The sequence below is a fragment of the Acinonyx jubatus genome, chromosome C1 (genome assembly GCF_027475565.1).
Source record: "Acinonyx jubatus isolate Ajub_Pintada_27869175 chromosome C1, VMU_Ajub_asm_v1.0, whole genome shotgun sequence".
NCBI lineage: Eukaryota > Metazoa > Chordata > Mammalia > Carnivora > Felidae > Acinonyx > Acinonyx jubatus.
Genome location: NC_069381.1, coordinates 142478312 through 142498085, shown reverse-complemented (window position 1 = coordinate 142498085; position 19774 = coordinate 142478312). Strand labels below are relative to the sequence as shown.

At 38.6% G+C, this 19774-nt stretch overlaps 1 protein-coding gene across 3 annotated transcripts in view; it reads right to left on the bottom strand.

Moving 5' to 3' along the window:
• KCNJ3 (potassium inwardly rectifying channel subfamily J member 3) overlaps positions 1–14735 on the bottom strand; it is a 151328-nt gene extending 136593 nt beyond the window's left edge. The window contains exons 1-2 of one of the 3 annotated variants that reach the window (XR_003418866.2): positions 13522–14735; positions 2890–3106 (exon numbers count right to left, since the gene is read on the bottom strand). Coding sequence is in view for 2 of the 3 variants with exons in the window: in XM_027055736.2 (XP_026911537.1) it covers positions 2890–3106; positions 13522–14223 (919 nt within the window). In the remaining variant the exon portion in view is untranslated. The remainder of the gene's footprint in view (positions 1–2889; positions 3107–13521) is intronic. The other 2 variants (XM_027055736.2, XM_027055737.2) reach the window with 2 other exon arrangements.
• Between the last annotated feature and the right edge of the window lie 5039 nt (positions 14736–19774).

Below are 19774 nucleotides of genomic sequence, written 5' to 3'. Positions count from 1 at the left end.
TGAGAGATAAAAATTATATTGCTTCTCTCTCAGAACATCCCAAAATATCGTATCTATCTTATTCTAAGCAATAAAATATATGAGAAAGTAAATTTGACCGTGAATGGAAGGACAAAGGAAGAAACACCCATGACGATGAATCTAAATACATCTCAGTGAAGATATAAATGATCAAAATGACATAAAAATGTTTATCTTATTTTTACTAACCTCAGGGAGGTCTGGAAATATAGGCAGATTTTACAGAATTTGAACAGTGTGGGATTTAATTAGGGCATATACATAAACAAAATGTCAGACAAATTTTCCACAAAATAACTCTAAAATTATGAGTAATGTTTTTACTGTTTGTCTTGCTATATAAGATCTAGAAACATACTTAATTAAGAGGCTAAGAGGAAGCAGATCTTAATCTCTTCTCCATAAAAGGCAATCTCAAAATAAGAAATTCAGTCTCTAGTCAAGTTTTCACACACTCCATGGAAAGTATTCTCTGACAGTTCAGTATTACCAAAAAAAAAAAAAAAAAAAAAAAAAAAAAAGCAAAACAAAACAAATAAACAAACAAAAATCAGGGGAGGAAATGTTAAAATTTGAACTCTTAATGAATAATTTAATGTACAAAACTCCTAAAGACCTTATGTAGGACATTATTTATTAACAAATTCTTCTGAAATCTGATGAAGAAAAATCAGTTAATACACAGGTATATTTTCAAAACAATATTTTCAAAACATGTTATTATTCTCTTAACATGCCCATGTAGAAGCCAAAACTGAAAAGATTAATGAACAAGGAAACCTCTAATGAACCCAAGTGGAGAGATGTTCTACAGAATACCTGGACTATACTCTTCCGGTACATCAAGGACAAGAACACAATAGTACAGTTGAAGAAGTATTCCATCTTGAGACTAAGAAGACAAGTAAACAAATGAAGGGCAAAATCCTTAAACTGATGTTGAAGGGAGGTGCCCAGATAGCTATGCAGGAAATTACTAGAACAGATGAAATTTGAACATAGACCCTGAGCTAAATGACAGCATTCTAACATTGTTAAATTTCCTATTTTTTTAATTGTACCATGATTCTTTAGAAAAATTTTCTCATTCTTCAGGAACACAAACCAACTAGGGATAAACAGGAAAAAATGGATGAATGGATGGATGGATCGATCCATCGATCAATCTATCAATTGACTGGCCTAATGAAAAATTTCAAAGACTGTCAAGTGAAACAGAAACTTCACTCATGTCAGTGATTAGAATAACAATAAGTAACTAGTAAACAGATGTGTCAAAGATAGAACCATATGCTATAAAACATAAATCAATAAAAATCACAACATCTGCTGTTTTAAGTTCTAACAATATATTATTTCAATAGATGAAACCTTATAAAAATTGAAATTGAAATATAAAGATTTATTGAAGTAAAAACTAAATATAAATATTTATTCAATAAAATATACCACGACATCATTTCAATTTTAAATTAAAAACATAATTGGAGGATTTAAACCACAAAATAGTCCACAGAAATCAAATTCCAGACATAGATTGATAAGTTAAATCTTTACTCACTGTCCTTAAAAATTTTGATTTTTAAACTGAAACACTAATAATAAAATAATAGTAATACAACATGCAGCTTTGGGGTGGTTATTACATCATTCTTACTTTATAGAGAAAGAAAAGAAGCTTATAGAGATTAAGTATCTTGCCCAAAATTTAAACAGTAGTCTGTGACAAATGTTCAAAGATTATAAGAGCCTGCCTTCCCTTGCTCCTTGGACAAAACTTTATGCCAGGATGGGAAATTTTTTCTTTATGTAACACTTCCAATCTTAGTGTAAAGCTTGAACATGTCTACATTACTGCCAATGTTACTTTCAAAATTCCTATAGTTTATATATAATAATTAGCATCTTAAGGTGGAGAATGACATTGGTAGAAAAAACTCAAAGCTAAAATATTTCTTGTTTTTTCATTACTTGTAGAAAGGGCAAAATTCAAGATACACACACATACATGTATACCTGCACTTATTACGTGTGTGAGTGTGTGTGTGTGTGTGTGTGTGTGTGTGTGTGCGTGCACATGCATGCGTGCTCATCTAGATATTGTATTGGTTTCAGGCATGTAGTAGGTTCCAAATCACTGGGCAATACTCAGACCCCAAATAATGTGCTCCGATTTCTTGTTTATTTCCTTTGCAACCTGTCTCTCCTCACAATGCAGCAAACTGTGACTATTTGGGACATACCAATATTAAAGTGCATCTTAAGGAATGACATACAGGACATAGCTATACCAAAGCAGAAAAAGAAGAAAAACCTCTTTTAAAATTTTTTTTGGTCAAGGTTCAGCTGAGGAAATCTACTGACCCACTTTGAAATTAAAATGCTGTTTTAGCACAGACACACACAGGGAATTTTCCACTGAGGTTGCACATAGTAGCATATCAAAGCTCTACCAATGACACCCGAAACACCATCCCCAAGGCAAGAATATGCATGCTGCATTTCGGCAGCTCACTAATTACCCCGAATTTATCTTAACCTTAAATCTTTAAAGAAAAATTATGATTATAGGAAATCCAAGTTTGCAATTAAACTAGAATATCATAATCATTTCTAGGAGTCATCTCAGTTTCTTTTTTTTTTTTTTTGCAGTATTCCTGACTTATCGTTACATATGCAATCATCATAACAGTAATCTTCACTTTCAAAGTGGTATCAACTTAATATTACGAAGACATAAGAGACAAGTCATTACTTTCATTATCGTGAACTGAGACATTTCGACCAATTCATGACAGATATTGTGCATGTAATATAATGTTATTATGGAACAAAGAAATTTGATGACATATCCATGTTTTTACTCACCAGTTGTTTCCACAATGCCTTCTAGGATGACGACAATCTCGAACTGTTCACTTTGCATGCTTCGCTGGGATAGGTCATAAAAGGGGCTTTTGGCATCGATCACGTGGCAAATTGTGAGGGGGGAAACAAGAAAAAGTTGATCTGCCCCTGTACTAAAACCTACATCCAGTTCAAGTTGGTCAAGGGGAAGGAACTCACCCTCAGGTGTCTGCCGAGACTAGACAAGCACACAGAAAAAGAGAAGAAATCACCACTTGTACTGAAATTTTCAAGGCAGCCCAACAGTAATTTACATCATTGCCAACATTCTGCACTATCAATCATCTGCAACAAAATCCAAACAAATCATTATGCAGCTATGTTCTAGCAAATGGGCCGAAATCCCACATAGCTCATGGGGAACATACATGCATTATTTATAATATACGACTTACTATAATTACCATTCCCTAACTCATGAGCTTTGGAGAAATGCCTGGTCCAACAATGGCTGTTAGCACAAACTGTGCAACTGAGTGTACATGGCTACTGCTTGACATAAATCACTCCAGGATAACTCACTGCATGCCAGATTTGTTTTCCTCACAAAGCAAATAAGTAAGCAATTCTTTGGAAGTTTGTTGAAGCTGAAAAAGGTTGATCATAATTTAAGAAGAGATTTATTGCATCGTTACAAAGCAAAACAACAATTTTTCTAGGACTTTTGTAAGGTAACAAATCGATATAAACTTTTATATTAAAGTGAAGATGTTATCATATTATGTATCCGACAGCTCACATAATATAAGGGAAAGGCGTATGCTGTTAGCTGATGGCTTTCAAACTCCTAATAGTATACTGTATTAAAGTGTTTAGCTCTCTATTTTATGAATTTTAAAACACACTGTAAAAATTGTGCCAAATTGAAGTTTTTCAATCAAAATGCAATTAGAAATCTATACTGGGTAAACTCAAAATTTACCAAAACTTTCGTAAGTTGGTGGCATTCAGTATAAGTAGAAATCATCATAAAACTTAAATTGCTTACATGATAACAGTCTGAAAGATTAATTAAAACTGACTATTAACAATTAGCAAACCATGCAAGTAAACTTCTTTCTGTTCTATTCATTCTCACTTTATTTTCCGTATCTGTTCCTTAGAAGGATCATGTATAATAAAACATTTGTTTAATTTAAATGATGATGCCAGTAAAAAGGGTTAAATAGTTGCATACAGAAAAATGTGAGGGAAATGGGGCTTGGAAGAATCCAATATATTTAACAGACTCTGCCAAGCTAATTTAACAAACAAAACAATCTGTAACACTGGTCTGTCCAATGAAGTGGCAATTTAAAGACAAAATCCTTACTTTCAGGGTTCCAAGAAATACAATGGCTTTTTATGTGGAATAAATGAGTCTGAAAACACTGAGAAATATGGTTTAGTAAGATGTCCTCTGTGGCAAAATGGAACCAAGCGAGCGGTAGACTGTTAGGGCAGTGATTGCTGCCGAGTCTCAACGGCAAAATCAGTCAATTAGGCAGGCTACTTTGTATTTAGTGATACTCAGGAATTTTGTTTGTGTAGAAAAAATTCAATGAAATACTGAGCTATGACTTGTGAGCAGTTGAGGAGGAGAAGGAGAAGAAGAAGAGAAGGAGGAGGAGGAGGAAGAAGAGTAAGGGGAGGAGGAGGAGGGAAGAAGGGGAAGGTATTGGGGAAGGAGGGGGAGGAGGAAGAAGAGAAGAAAAGGGAATGGGAGGAGGAGGAGAAATAATAATCATAATCATAATCACCACAATAATAATAATGATTCTGACAAGAAAAAAATCCAGGGAAAAACCTGATAGTCCAAAAATAAAAAGAGTAGTTCTAACAACCAATGTTGGAGAAAACGAGACATTTCTAAGCCAGTAGAGTTACCTATGCTTCTAAATTCATTCTCAAATTAGTAAAACATGAATGAGACTAGCACTGTTCCAACTCTAGAAATGCATAACAAGTATTCATTAATATTACAAAATAAAAGCCAAAAACAAAAGAAAAACAAATAAATACAAAAACCCTAAGTCATTGTTCTCTCACCTAGTAAGAAACAGGTGCTATATAAACACAAGGTGGTATTGTGGTGTTTATAATTAGTGAACAGAATTTAGGTCGTTTCACTAACTATTCTAAGCTCTGCTTTTTCTGTACTAAATGAAAACGTTCCCAAAAATAATTCGTTAACAACTCAATTCTCCATTTATTTTAAAATAATTCTCCCCCAAAAGATGTTTTTCTAATTTTTATGTATATAAATCAAAACTAAAATTAATATATATATATATAAAATTAATCCCTTCCTTTCTATACCTGTGCCCCATTCCAAAAGTCTGTAATCTATTAACTTTTATATTCTCTGATCATTCAACAAACCATAAAGGGATGTGGCCTAAAAACAAGCTTTCAGGAGAATGCCAACCTAGAATAAGAAATATTCCATTTTTAGCACATCAGTTTATTCACATAGAGGTAATTTAGAGTGAAATACGTAGGAGTCTGTTCCGTTCAGACTCCATACATGTTCTGATTTTAAAAATTTGTTCAAAATTATACCTATGTATAATTATACCTATGTTCCCCCTCCCCAAATGCTTTATATGCTATCCAAGTCATAGAAGAAACAAAGTTGACAACTTTACCTATTATGTGACACTACGTGGAAAGTAACACTTTCCTTACTTTGAAAGATGCTTTCCATGCTTACATATTTTTCAGATAAAATTCCCTGCATACTCATTGAAAATTATTTTCCAGTGAATGCCATATAATTTAACCTTTCTTCAAATTGCTCTGAGACACCATAGGTATCCACAATTTTATCCTTTGGGTCTTCTTCCTTCATGGTAGGCCAACAAATATTTCAACTATAAATATGCTCACCTCCCTGATTTTTGTTCACTTCTCTAACCCTGTGATAGACTGGGAAGCCTATCAATTACTGTGAAGTAAATAGAAAGATGTTCTATTTAGAGGAGTGAAGGGTGTGGTTTGAGTATGGCAGGTGCTTACAGTACTGCAATTGTTTGAAGTCTGAGCTCCTGGCTAGAGCAAGGTTATCTTATCAGTGCTCAGCCAAATACTTACAATGTTCCAGAAACCTACATACACTTACCAAATACATTTTCAGAAGCACACACATTTTACTATAGGCTTACAAGGAATTCTAATCTAGGCTTTTCTAATTCTGGTGCAATTCCAGAGATTTTTCTGGAACAAAGAGGGGAAAAACCCTATGTTAGTTCTAAGTCTCTCAACTTGTATAAGTGCAGTGAGAGAACTTTTGTTCAAGGAACTGTGATATACACATGTAAGTGAAAAAGGAAATACAGAAAAGAGTTAGGTATGTGCCTTCATAAAATTAAAATGTGCTCTCTATCTTGAGTATATGATAAATCAGTAGCATTGATATTCCATCAGTTTCAAGTTTTCTTATTTAGCTATCAATTACCATATCTCACCCAGGAATTTTTGTAACAGGCAAAAAAACTGTAGATAAAAATCAAGCTAACCTTTCTTTACTATGTCACCTTAAGAATTTTGAGAAGAAATCCTTCATTAATAGAACAGTTTGCTTATGGTCCACATTATTTCCTTTAGCTCTACAAACCTCCTAATCCTAAAGGGTATGCAGAACCATGATCATTTCCTAGATAAAAATGTATAAATAAATACAGTCAGGATCAATAATAATTAAAAATAATTGCTAGAGACTAAGATTGATGTTAGTAAATTGTTAAAATTTCTAAAAATCTGATAACTACGGTTAACTTTTTCTGATGAAATAATCATTTAGATCATAAAATGATTCAATAAGAAAGTGAGAAAGAGGTCAAAAAAAAAACAGTTCATGGAAAATCTGAAATTCTCAAAAATTTAGAACTCAGTTTAAAAACACAAGGACCTGAGAATGACTTCCATAAAACTTTTATTCTCATTTGCATGGAATTTTGGGAAGAAAATAGGCACCTTTCTGCCATTTTAAAGCCTTTCTGGTTGACTGCATTATAACAAATTCTGAGTTAAGAAAAAAATTAAAGAAATCTAAGGCTTAAAGTTTAAGTTTACTGTACAAAAATTGTAAGTAGAACATGTAGCAATAATTTCTAAGTTATCCTTCAGTATAAAAATTTTGCTATTTAAAAGTAGTATTTTTATGATGTACATTTTAATTATATATAAAATGACTCTGAACTCCCATAAAGTCTAAAAGAGAGCTACAAGATAATCAATTACAAATTCTGACTAAAAGTGGAAAAGAGATTCAAAAGTCACAGATGCCTGAAAAGGACTATCAATGTCATGGACTTTATAGACAAATAGTTTTCATATTACAGATGAAGACTGTTGAGTACATGTCCAAAGACACACTGCATGCACACGTGCACGCACGCACACACACACACACACACACACATACACAGAGCTCTGAGATGCACATTTAGAACTGCCCTGGCAGACCTACATTTGGCCATCCTCCTCTGAGAGATTTGCGACCAGTTGTCCACATTCATTCAACAGGAACACACTGCACCAATACAATCAATCTCTTTGCAGCCTTTCTCCCATCTCTCCAACCCATAACAGTGTTCTAATTATAACCACTGTACTCTTTCCTAGCTCGGAGGGAGGCTAGGGGAATTTTGAAAAGAACATTTAATCACTACCATCTGATTCATGAGATGTTCCTCTATCATATTCCAAGGCTTGTCCAGTGCCCGACTACCTTCGACAAGTCCCCACTGGAAAAGGCCAGTGGTTAGGAAAGGAAAAGAGACAAAAAGAGGCTAAGACGGAGAGAGCAAGCCCTTCTGGCCTCCAGCCTCCTGCTATTTTATCTGTAATTTCATTTCTCCTCTTTAAACATGCAGTGTGTGTGTGTGTGTGTGTGTGTGTGTGTGTGTGTGTGTGTGTTGTGTGTGCGTGTCGAATATAAGCTGAAGACACAAAGAACGTAAAATGAGGTCGGAGTGCTATCTGCAAGCTAAAATTAGGAAATAAGCCAAAAGCAGGTACAAGAAAAAGCAACGAAAATGTCCTGTGACTCGAAGCAGTTCTGGCAATGGTTTTGGGACTCAGATCAAAATTCAAGTCCGGTACAGGAGAGTGTGGACCTGACTTAGAATTTTTTCTGGACTGTCTATAACTACATTGCACATTTCTTCTGGCTCCATAAGCTTGAACTCCTATAAATACTCAGGTAGAAAAAATAGGACCAACATCAAGCCTTAAATAAAAAAATTTAATGCTGAGATAATCATCCATAAATATGTTTATTTTTATGACAAGAAAGTACCTGATAGAATGGAATGGAATTTGTCTTGTAATAAATTGTGTGAGGTTTTTATACCATTCAAATGAAGGAACAGGTTTATAAGTCCTTGAGGGCCTTTTATGGAATTTATAACTGTGGACAGAATTTGTAACCCTACATGCACATTTCCCCTCCTACTCACCAAACACCCTCAAATCCATCAAATGCTTTTTCCTACTTCTCTTTATCATTTGTTCTTACCTACTGCTGTTTATTTGTGGGTCTTTATGTCCCTTATTTCTGTTCACACTGTTCCCCTGAGTACAAGCCACTCTGTACTTTTCAGGAACCATATTAAAAATAAAACAAAACAAAGCAAACAAAACAACATATCACTACTACTTTTTAAAAGAATGAGAATTCTGCTTAAAAAACAAAAACAAAAACAAAACAAAACAAGTCCTGTACCTACTGGAGAATTATTGTACTTGTGTTGAAGAAAGCAAAGCTAGGCCAAGTAGGAACTGTGCTTTCTTTTTAAAGACATAATGAATCCACCTAAAAAAAAAAAAAAAAAATCAACGATTATAGGATCTAGCCCTTAGAATTCTAGGGAACTCAGTCTTAGGCTTTTTGAATATTCTTACTGATAGTTTGTATAATATTCAGAAGAACAGTGTTTATTAGATATTCATTTGTGGATTTAATTTTTTAAAAGGTGACTAATTATCTCAAGATCAAAACAAAATTGGCCAAGTCCAATTGGTGGAAAGAGTCAGTCACACAAAATAAAGTCACACAGAGGCAAACACATAACTGCATTTCAGTGCAAGGTATGAAATGGAGACAAATAATAATAAATATATGAAAAAAAATCAGGAATCATGTGGTCCAGAAATCATTGTGGTTAAAAGATTAACAAAAGGTTAGGACATGTGAAGAGGATGAAGAACTTATTGGTTTAAAAACAACAATTTTGTTTTTTATTGCACCTGAACTTGCTCACGTTCATATGGGGAAACTAGACAGCATCCAAACTGAGTATTCATAGAAAGAAAATTTTATTTATAAAGGTAATACAAAAAGAATATATATGATACATCAGAAGGTGATTGCACACCAGTACCTTTCAATAAGTGAAAGTTAAGGGTTGCATAGCTGCTCTCCTAGGAAAGAGAGATAACTATAGGGGCGCCTGGGTGGCTCAGTTGGTTAAGTGTCTGACTTCGGCTCAGGTCATGATCCCGGGGTCTATGAGTTCGAGCCCAGCATCAGGCTCTGGGCTGACAGCTCAGAGCCTAGAGCCTGATTCAGATTCTGTGTCTCCCTCTCTCTCTGCTCCTCCCCCCCCCACACTCTGTCTCTCTCTGTCTCTCAAAGATAAATAAATGTTAAACAATTAAAAAAAAGAAAGATAACTATATGCAATGAATAACAATATGAAGAAATACAATTACCCTTCTGTGAGAAAAATGTATCCTTATTTCTACATTTCCAAACATGTATCCAATAATAATTGCTTTTAAATTTACTTTATGTAAATATAGTTTGACTGGGTGCCTATAATAAACACATGATGGCTTCTGAATAATAAGTTAGTGAATTACTGAATAATGTATCAAGAAATATTATTTAAATCTTCCCTAACAAGGTGTACGTCAAGGGCAGTCAACTATTAGTGTTAGATTTATAGAAAAGAGTGAGATTTCCGTATCCTTTAAATCCAACACTAAATTACAGGGTCCAGAGTTAGAGCCATCAGCCTCAAGTTTAGGAATTTTTATTAAAACTTTCAACTGGAAGATACATTAATTTAACATGAGCAGGCTATGTATTAGTTCCTATAGTGGAGTTTTCTTGTTTTTAAAGAAAGGTACCTAAAATAAATTGAAAATTCAAAAAAAAGAAAATTCAAATAAAGCATTAATATGGAGATGAGAAGAGGAAAAGAGAAAATATCCATTTTAAAAGAACTTTCTGTAGCTATATTTATTTAAAAAAATTATACATTTTAAAGAATAACTTTCAATTATATCCTTCAATTTTTATTTAATATGTCCTTTTTTTCCTGAGAAAAAAACCAACCACTGCAGGCATAAAGTTGGAAGATGCATATTTGAATACCGAAATAAATTGCAGTATTTGCAAGGTTGAAAGACAGGAACAGAGTTGAAGTAAAATTTTGCTTTCACATAGGGGTGTGTGTTTGGCTCAATAGATAGAGCATGTGACTCTTGATCTGAGGGTCCTGACCTCAAGCCCCATGTTGGGGTTAGAGATTACTTAAAAAAAAATTGCTTTAATATAAGACAGAGAAGTTTTATAAAAAAAAAAAACTTTAATCAAAACTTAGAAAATTAAAAAGTATGCACGTAAAATTCATAGTAGCAAGGATAAGAAAGACATATCCATGTTCTTACTGTCTTCCCCAAAACAGAAATTACTTTACAATCATTAAATAATACTAATACTGAAAAATAAGTTTTTATTCAAAAATAAGGAAACAATAGAAAAAATATAAATTAAATTAGATAATAGAAAGAACACAGACTAGAATTATCATTGATGATTATGTTTTTTGTTGCCTTAAGATTCCAAATTTCTGTATGTCAAAAAAATACATCTTATATTTAAAATGTCACACAAAGGTTAAAAGAGGAAGCTAAATATGTGTAATAATATTTAACAAGAAGACTGCATAAGACTGATACCAAAGCATTTTAGTTATTACTTGAAGATTATGGTACAGCTCCTCTTTCAAAATATAGTTGGCTGTCTTAGGTCACTTCATCTCAGTCCCTAAGAGAAAATGAGAGTAACTTATTAAGGGCACATCTCCCCTCTAATTTTGTTGAATGTTATTAGTTCCCTAATAAACAGGACTCCTTTTTAATGAAGTCTAAGGAACTGACAAGAAATATGATAATTCATTTTAATTACCATGGCTACAGGAAAAATCAACTCAAACAAACTACACTAATTGGCTGGCTAAAGAGCTGACCAACCCACATCACAGAAAGCAGGACATTTCACTAAAATTTTGTTGAAGTATAAACTGACACCACATGTCAATTATTTTTACTTCTAACACTGATCTCTTCTAACAAATCATAAGAATTTTATAAGAATATTAGGTATATTAATTTAAACAGATGTTGTTTTATCACCTTGTGTTAATATAGCACCCTGATCCAAATTTGCCAATGCCATACATTTTTTATTATTATTTTTTTAATCAGGACACTCCTTAAGGTATATGTGGTACATAACCTTTGCATAAAAATTACCAGTGTCCTGAACCACTTTTAGACTGGATACTTCAGATTCATTGTACCTTTGTAAAAACAAAACAAAACAAAACAAAACACACACACACACACACACACAAACAACAAAAAACTGATACGTAGATTAATTCTAATTATTCTCGCTTTGTTAAAATTTCATAAAGCCTAGAAACATCTAAAATATGTTGCCTCCAAAGACACTTGTTTTAATAAATGATTTTATATATTTGAAAAACTAAAGAACAGCAATAAGTGACCTTTAAAGCCTAATTTTACATTTCTAATATCCAATCAATATGGCAAACTATTCTTCAGTAAGAATCTCAAAGTGTCACATAAACATGAATTCCTTGACAGAGAAGTTTGCACTATATGAATAAGGTTTTCCTGTCTTCCAGGTAGCTTACCTAAAGAGAGAGATTATACATCCTGATCTATTCATACAAACAGGCACATGCAAATAACATCACTGCAATAAACATGTCTACAACACAACTGCTTAGCCTAATCCACACAACTCACTTTAATACAACATGCTAAGTTATACAAAAGTATGCAGTTCACTGAAGCTAATGCAAAGAACATGCTTTCAAATTATTGATTCAGTTATCTTAATGAATAGGCACATCAAAACAAAGTTGAAAGTTTGCCACTAATCTGTGCAGAAGTTAGTATTTGTTACTGTCCATGGCATAGTAAATACATGTAATGATGTGGACTGACTGGACAACTGAGCTATGTTAACTCTAACACTTTACTGAGCAACATGATGAAAAGTAATTAGGGTTAAGATCTTATAAATAAATAATGAAAATGACACAAGAGCCAAACTTTTTAAAAGCACTTTTAACTACAATGTAAGTTGAGGCTGTTTAAAACAATACACTTGCAGGGTGGAATTGAAATTTCAAAGGCAAAATTTCAACTTAAAGATTTACCAGATTTCATTTTATTAATGCTAAATTCTGAATCTGGCTATTGTTCTCTATGCAATCTTAGACAACTTTTTAAGATTTTATTTGAAGTCATCTTTTTCAATTTATGAACATTTGAAAACTACCTAAGGCAAATACCTCAAAAAGTTGAATTGGAAAAAAAAAATTGTTGAATTAAATGACACATGGAGAGAGAACTGAGCTTTTTATTCCTCATTCCCAGGCTCTAATTGGGTGAGTGATTAGGGTGGGCTTCTCGTTTGTACTGGTGCCCTCTAAGGACTAGATGGACTTTGCTTTAATAAACACTCCATGTGCAATCTGTTCTAGCATTTACACTACTGATGGTAAGAAGCAATCTTCTTTAATGGATGCTGAAAAGCTTCAAGTGAAATCTGTAATTGACAAAGGTTTCACAGAAACGGGCAATTAAGAATAAAATTAAGGAGACGCTCTACAGGAAAAGCACTCAAGCTTTCACAGAATACTACTACTCCAGGAAAATATTTAGTAAAAATAAAAATATAAAAGGACCAAGTATTGTTTCTTCCACATTATTAACTACTTCTGAGGTCACTGCACTTGTTAAAAAGATGACCACAGAGTTAATGTTAGCCTAAAGAAATAATCCACCTGCTAATACTCTTAGGAGGAAAAAGAAGAAAAAGTAAAGAAAAGCCTTAAGTGAAAGTTAAGGCAAGTTCAAAACCGATTTCTTCAAAATAAAAGCTGCTCGGTTTTAGTACCTCAAGATTGGTGGAGTAGTGTATTGACAACAAATCAAAAACTCTTTAAAGAGCGCAGCGGTAAGGGTAGGGAGAACAAGGCACTCTAGCTCAAGGCTCCAGGAACCAACACCACTGCGTAAGCGTTACTAATCCAGAAAGTGATAAAAACACATCCGAATTATTAATATAAGTAAGAGCACGAGAGTGAATGGCAAAGGAACAGAAGTCAGCTATGCTCTCATTGCCCAACCCTCCACCTCTTGCCTTTCTCCCACCCCGCGCCCTCTAGGAGGTTTACCTGTGTGATAGGTTAGACTAAAAGTCTGGGGATAGTTCTCAGGTGAGCCAATCTCCGCCTTTGAGGGTTGGCGGGAGCCTGGTGAGAAGGGGCGGGTAACACTTACTTTGAGCAGCTTACAGCGGATCTGCGCGGAGACCATGTGGCTGTTGCGCAGGTTGCCCACCCGGAACATGAGCGTGAGTTTTCCGTCCCTCATGGAGATCACCGCGTGCTCGCTAAACATCAGGGTCTCCGCGCGTTTCTTGGGCTGGGACATCTTGATGAACATGCAGCCGATGAGGAAGGCGTCCACGATGGAGCCCAGAATGGACTGGAAGAGGAAGAGGATGATGCCCTCGGGGCACTTGTCGGTGATGTAGCGGTAGCCATAGCCGATGGTAGCCTCGGTCTCGATGAAGAAGAGGAAGGCGGAGGGGAAGTTGTAGACATTGGCCACGCAGGGCGTGTAGTTGCCGACGTGGGCTTTGTTCAGGTCGCCCCGAGTGTAGGCGATCACCCACCACATGGACGCCATGAAGAGCCAGGCCACGGTGTAGGTGAGGATGAAGATGAAGAGGTTCCAGCGCCACTTGAGGTCCACCAGGGTGGTGAAGAGGTCCGAGAGGTAGCGGCTCGTCTCGCTGCCCAGGTTGCCGTGCTGCACATTGCACCGGCCGTTCTTGTCCACGAACCGCTGCCGCTTCTTCTTGGGCACAAGCTGCTGCTGCGGGCCCTGGCCCGGCCCCTGGGGCTGCAAGCCCGACCCGCTGGACGAGGTGGTCACTACCTGGTAATCGTCCCCAAATTTCCTTCGGAGTGCAGACATAATACGGAGGGGCGAGCCAGATTCAAACGCGAAGCGAAGGCGCAGGGGCCGAGCGCTGCAAACCAGCACCAATGAGGAGGTGGGGGCGGGGGAGAATGGGGGGACAAAAGCGAGCGCGCCAGGGGTGGGGGGCGCACCCGGCCGGGAGCTGCGCTCTCTGCCCCCTGCGGACTCCTCTCCTCCCCTGGGACAGAGGCTTTCTCTCCAAGCTGAGTCTTAAAACAAAAAAAGTGTTCTCGCGCACTCAAGGCAGGAGGGATGCAGGGACCAGGAACCCAAGCGCAATTTTGCCTCCAAGGTTTTCGAGGCTTCTCTTTTTTTCCCCCACCATCGGCATCCCGGGCCACCTCTTGCCTTGCCAGAGCCCTCCTCTGCGGCAGCACTCCCAAACTGACTTTTAAAATTAATGAGTTGACCGGCGAGTCCCACCCCACCTGCCAACTCGCCAGGCTGCCGAAACTGCGCTACCTGCTCGGACCAGACCCTCCCCCCCTCCCCGCCGCTACCCGATCGCCCGCCCCCCGGAACAGCTCCCGGCTCCCCCCCGCCCGGCACTCCCGCCTCCTATCTTTTGGCCAAAATCCCGCCCAGAGGCATGTCTGCCGGGCACTGGTGCAACACCCCCCACCCACGCCCTCCGGGCTCTGAGTCCCCCGCGCCGGACTCCAGAGACGCTCCCGCCAGGCGTCCGCGGGCCGCAGAGTTTCCGCGGGCGCCCCCAGGGCCCTCCGACGGACTCTCAAAGGCCCCCAGGCCGCCCCCGCGCACAGCCGAGACACGGCGGTGCGCGAAACCCGAGCACTCACCCACCGGGAGGGGGCAGGAGGCGGCGCAGCGGGCGGCAGCGGCAGCCTGGCCTCGCGCTCGGCGCTCACGGCTGTTTTCCTCGCCCCCACTTTTCCTGGTGTACCACGGTGGGCACCGATGCAGGTCCCCCAAGCTCCGCACCTCCCTGAGGGCACCACGCTGCCCCCACCAGCAGGATCCTGGAGCGCCCGCACGGACTGACTTGGGCGCGGGACTTGAGGGTTCCTTGGCGCTGTGCACTCTTAGCAGGCGACGGCGGTGCTGCCGTAAGGGGTTCGAGCCTCGAGCTGCTGGTCAGACTTTCAGGTTAAATACGAGCGCCGCTTCGGCTTTTCTTCTGCTTCACAGTGCCTTCCTTTGCCTCTCCCCTCCTCGGTCCCCCTCTCCCTGTCCGCGCCTCGGTGGCTCCGGGTGGAAAATGCAAGGCGCGAGCAGGGGCGGCGGGAGAGCGGTGTATGCGCCGGTGCGTGTGATCAGCTGCAGAGTCGCGCTAGCCCCGCCTGTCCCTGCCTTCCCCCGCTGTTCCACCAGCCTGAATTGCACCTCCGCGCCTCAGTTGAGCCCGCAGTGTCTGACAGCTCAGGAAAAAGCGAACCCCTCCAATGAGGAGCAACCAAATCCGCTCCCAAACGCCAGCCAACTCTCCTTCCTCGCCCCCACCCCCACCCCGCATCAAGTCCGAAAGCCCCCAGCCAGCGGCAAATGCTGCACTCTGGAAGAAGTAACAATAGTGGCTGTAACTAGGACGCTCATTTAAACCGATGCGTGGATTTGGAGACGCACCATAAACAGAGAACCCAACTGGCTTCATGACAAGCCTGTTCAGAACTCAGAGTTGCAAGTAGCAGAGGGGGCCTTAGGACGGGAACAGAAAGGTAGGGAGACACTAATAGGACGACTCACAGTCCTCCCTGAAAATGGCTCTATTAGAAATGCTTGCTTAGTATGTCTACAGTTAACGTGTGGCTGTAATGGAGGGAAGAAAGCCGGATTGTAAAGGGCCAGGCCTGGCAGTTAACTTAACGGAGAGGCAAAGTGAGGAAATAGTTAATATAGCGCCCATGTTATTCACCACATTTCATGTTTGTTTTAAAATGTCATTACATCTTATGACATATTCTATTCAGCCCAGATACATAAAATTGATTTTGTTGGAAAATCATCAAATCATGGTTTATAAAAGCAAAGGGATGCTGTAAGACTCCCATGCAAATGAAAATTAGTACATAATCATTCGACCAGTTCTCTGCCAATAGGTACTCCCTTCTACCTCTAGCCCTAAACCCTAGTGCTGGTAAGCCTTGCACCTTGTCAGCCATAAGTAGAGGACTCTCATTGTCCTTTGGTCTTTCGCTGTCATTTGTCATCTATCCCGAGTTACAGAGTGTTCTCCTGCAGGCTCCCTGATAAGAGGTCAGTAACTCTGTTATTCTTTAGGATTACATAAGAAGGGACAGTGACACTGTGGGACGTGGAAACTGCTGTGGGTCTGCAATCATAAGACCTGATTTGAATCCTGGCCTTGCCATTTACAAACTGTGTGACCTTGAGCAAGTAGCTAAACATCACTGAGACTCAATCTTCTGCTCTGGAAAAACTGGGGGTGTTAACATTTTCCCAATGTTGGTATGAAAAAAAAAATAAACTATGCTCGCTGTGAAGGATGTTAGATACTGGGCTATAAAGTTGCAACAAGGCCAAGAGTTTAGGAATGAGTTTTGGGGGTTGGCCCCTTGCTGTTACTAACACATATATTCTTTTCTCACTTCTGACTACACTCTCCCTAAGACACTATGCCCTTGCCAGGCTGACACCTTCAACTCCTGAAACCCACAAGGGTACAATCCCCATGCCTGCACCTTTGCCCTGTCTGTTCCCTCCTCCTGGAGTGTTCTTGCCCTGCTGTTCCATGTTGCTGGATCCTTCATTCATTCAGCTTTCAGCCTGAATGTATCCTCCTCAGGGAGATCTTGGCTACCTCTCAGGTACCCCCAGCACACCAGCTTGGTTCATCTTCATTTTACTTGTTTGTATTTTCCCAGCCACTGTCTTCTTCGGTTGTCTGTTTCTCTCCCTGCTCCATCGCGGTCCTGGCATGTAAACTCTATAGGAGCAAGAATTCTGTCTGTTTTGTTCACTGCTATGTCCCCGACACCCAGGACACCACCGGTCGCATACTACGGCCACCAAAATATTTGTTGGATCAACAACATGTACCAATCTGCATCACTACAAACTCCACATACATTGAAACTCTGAGTAATACAGAACTAAAAGTCATCGCTAAATCAATTATATGACTTAATTAAAAGAATGTGTCCATTTTTAAAAAGTAATAGGTTCTGTGCTTGTTAGCTTTGGAACTGATATTCAATGAGCTGCCAAATCCCTTTGATTTTACTGCTGCAATAACTCTCATGATCTCCCCTCTCTTTAAAAAATGCTACTTTTTTCAAATCCCCATTTCATTTTAAGCCCCAAATCAAATGATTTTCTTGCCTTCAGTCTTTTACTCCTTCAAACTGTCCTAGATAATGTTACCAGATCTATGTCCTTAGAACCATAAGCGTAGCAGTGGAATGGAAACCAAAGAGTTCTCTATTTCATTTCCAAACTTTTATGCATTCTCACTTTTCAAAAAACACTTCTCTATGAAAAACCTTTGCCATTTTCCAACAACCAAATTTATAAACAAATAACTTTATACTTCAAGAGACATGGTCTAGTCTAATCCTCTCCTTTAACAAAGAAACAAATTGAAGCTATAAAGAGAAAATAAGTTGCTCAATGTCACAGAGTTCATGAGTGGAATCCTTGATTCCACTCCAGAATCTGGGTACTTTGCTATCCCTTACGAGATGCCTAGAAAGGAGTGTAGGATTCCTGCTTCACAGCCAGGGTCTTCTTCCACTATGTCATGCTTCTCCTATAGGTTGAGATCAAAGGTCCTCCAAAATATGGCCTACTCTGTCTTTTCAAAATTATCTCCTACCTTCCCTGTGGTGTGGGCTCTGCTCCAGCCAACCTCGACTCTTAGCAGTTCCCCAAACATACTCTATGTTAACTTCATTTGCTCAACTACATTCTTGTCACATAAGTATCCTTTTTTCTATCCCTGTAGAGTCCAAATCACCATCACTAGTGTGTAGGGAATGGATGGATTTCTTAAGCTTACTTCAAGTGCCACTTCCTCCATGAAGCTGTATTTTATTCTGCCAGTAACAGTAATCTATCTCTTCTCTGAACTCCCATTCCCCTAGATTGGCATTGTGGCATTTGTTTCCGTACAGTCTACTCTTTATTTGAGTTCCAAATTCACCAAAATTTCCTCTATGAAATGGCAAGAACAGAGTGTCCACCTCTTAATATTTTGATACACCCAGTACTCCAGGTCTCCAGTTTTTCCTTGCTCATGGTAAATAATTAATAAAATTTTAGAGAGAACTAAAATTTGTTTAGCCCACTTTAATGTGTCAGTCAATGTGCTTGGAACTTCATAGTTTGTATTTATGTAGCTAGAACGATGGTAGAGTAGGGATTCCAAAATGTGCCCATTTCTGCTATTTTCAAGGTCCTTACTCTCTTAGAGAAACAGTACTGCCTGATAAGTTACATATTTTTCAGGAGCCCATCATGTCACACTTTAAATGTGACTGAGCCTTTAACCTGTTTGTGACATTGAGGCCAACTCCTTGAAAATGTTTAAAGATGAACCAAACTCTTCTTCCCCTGTCAGGACAGCTGCTTCCATGATGACGTTCTGGAGGGCAGCCAGCCCCACTGTGCTGAGGCCAGGCGGGATGTGTGGGGAATAGATGACAGAAGGCCACCTAATCAGGTGCTGTCTGATGAACTGAAGTAGAAATGCTGTAAACAGAACGGGTCAAAGGAAGGAGAGGCTCACAATTCTAGCCAAGGCCACAAAGCCAGAAAAATCTGGAAAATATGACTATGGAATACACGATCATTTGGAGTCTCACATTTAAAGATAGAGTGATAGATTACAAACAGACTACCATATAGTTCTTGGGGGGCGGGGAGGGGGGAAGGGGAGCCAAAGCTATACTTAACAACAAACTCGATTAAAAACAAGCTAGATACTTAATCTGCCCAGAAAGTACCTCTGGCAATATCTTATTTTCTGTGTCCAAAATTGGTAATATCATGAATAACTAGAACTTCAAAAATGAAGGATATGATTTTGTGTCTTAATACTAAAAAGGCATGACTTTGCACATGCAACTCACCCTATTATGTAACTGAACAGTGTAGGGAAGAGTATATTTAATGTAAAAGAAAAAAAAAAAAACCTGCCCCTGAGAAGTCCAAATTCTAAAAATTACTTAATCGGCCAACTGTGAAAAAAGGGAGGCTTTGAACATCTCCATATACCTGGCGTCTGTCTTCTCACCATTCATTTATTGCCACTGTGACTCCCACCATGGGATAGTCTCATGGCCAGAGACATTAATTATACTCAGGTGAAAATGACATTATATTTCATATTCCTTTACTCCTTATCCTCTCGTTCTCCAAAGTACAATGAAGACATGGGCAGGCCTGGGGATCTGAAGTGTTTATGCTTCAAAAGGTGACACATTCCATTGCCACCATAAGTTCTGCTATATCTGGGAAGAGGTCACCCTTTGAAATTCTATATGCAATTTTTGGCAATAGAATGGTGTTACTTTTTTTTTTTTAACCCTCCTAAAAAAAGAATACTGAAGTTATTTTCTCTCTTGCC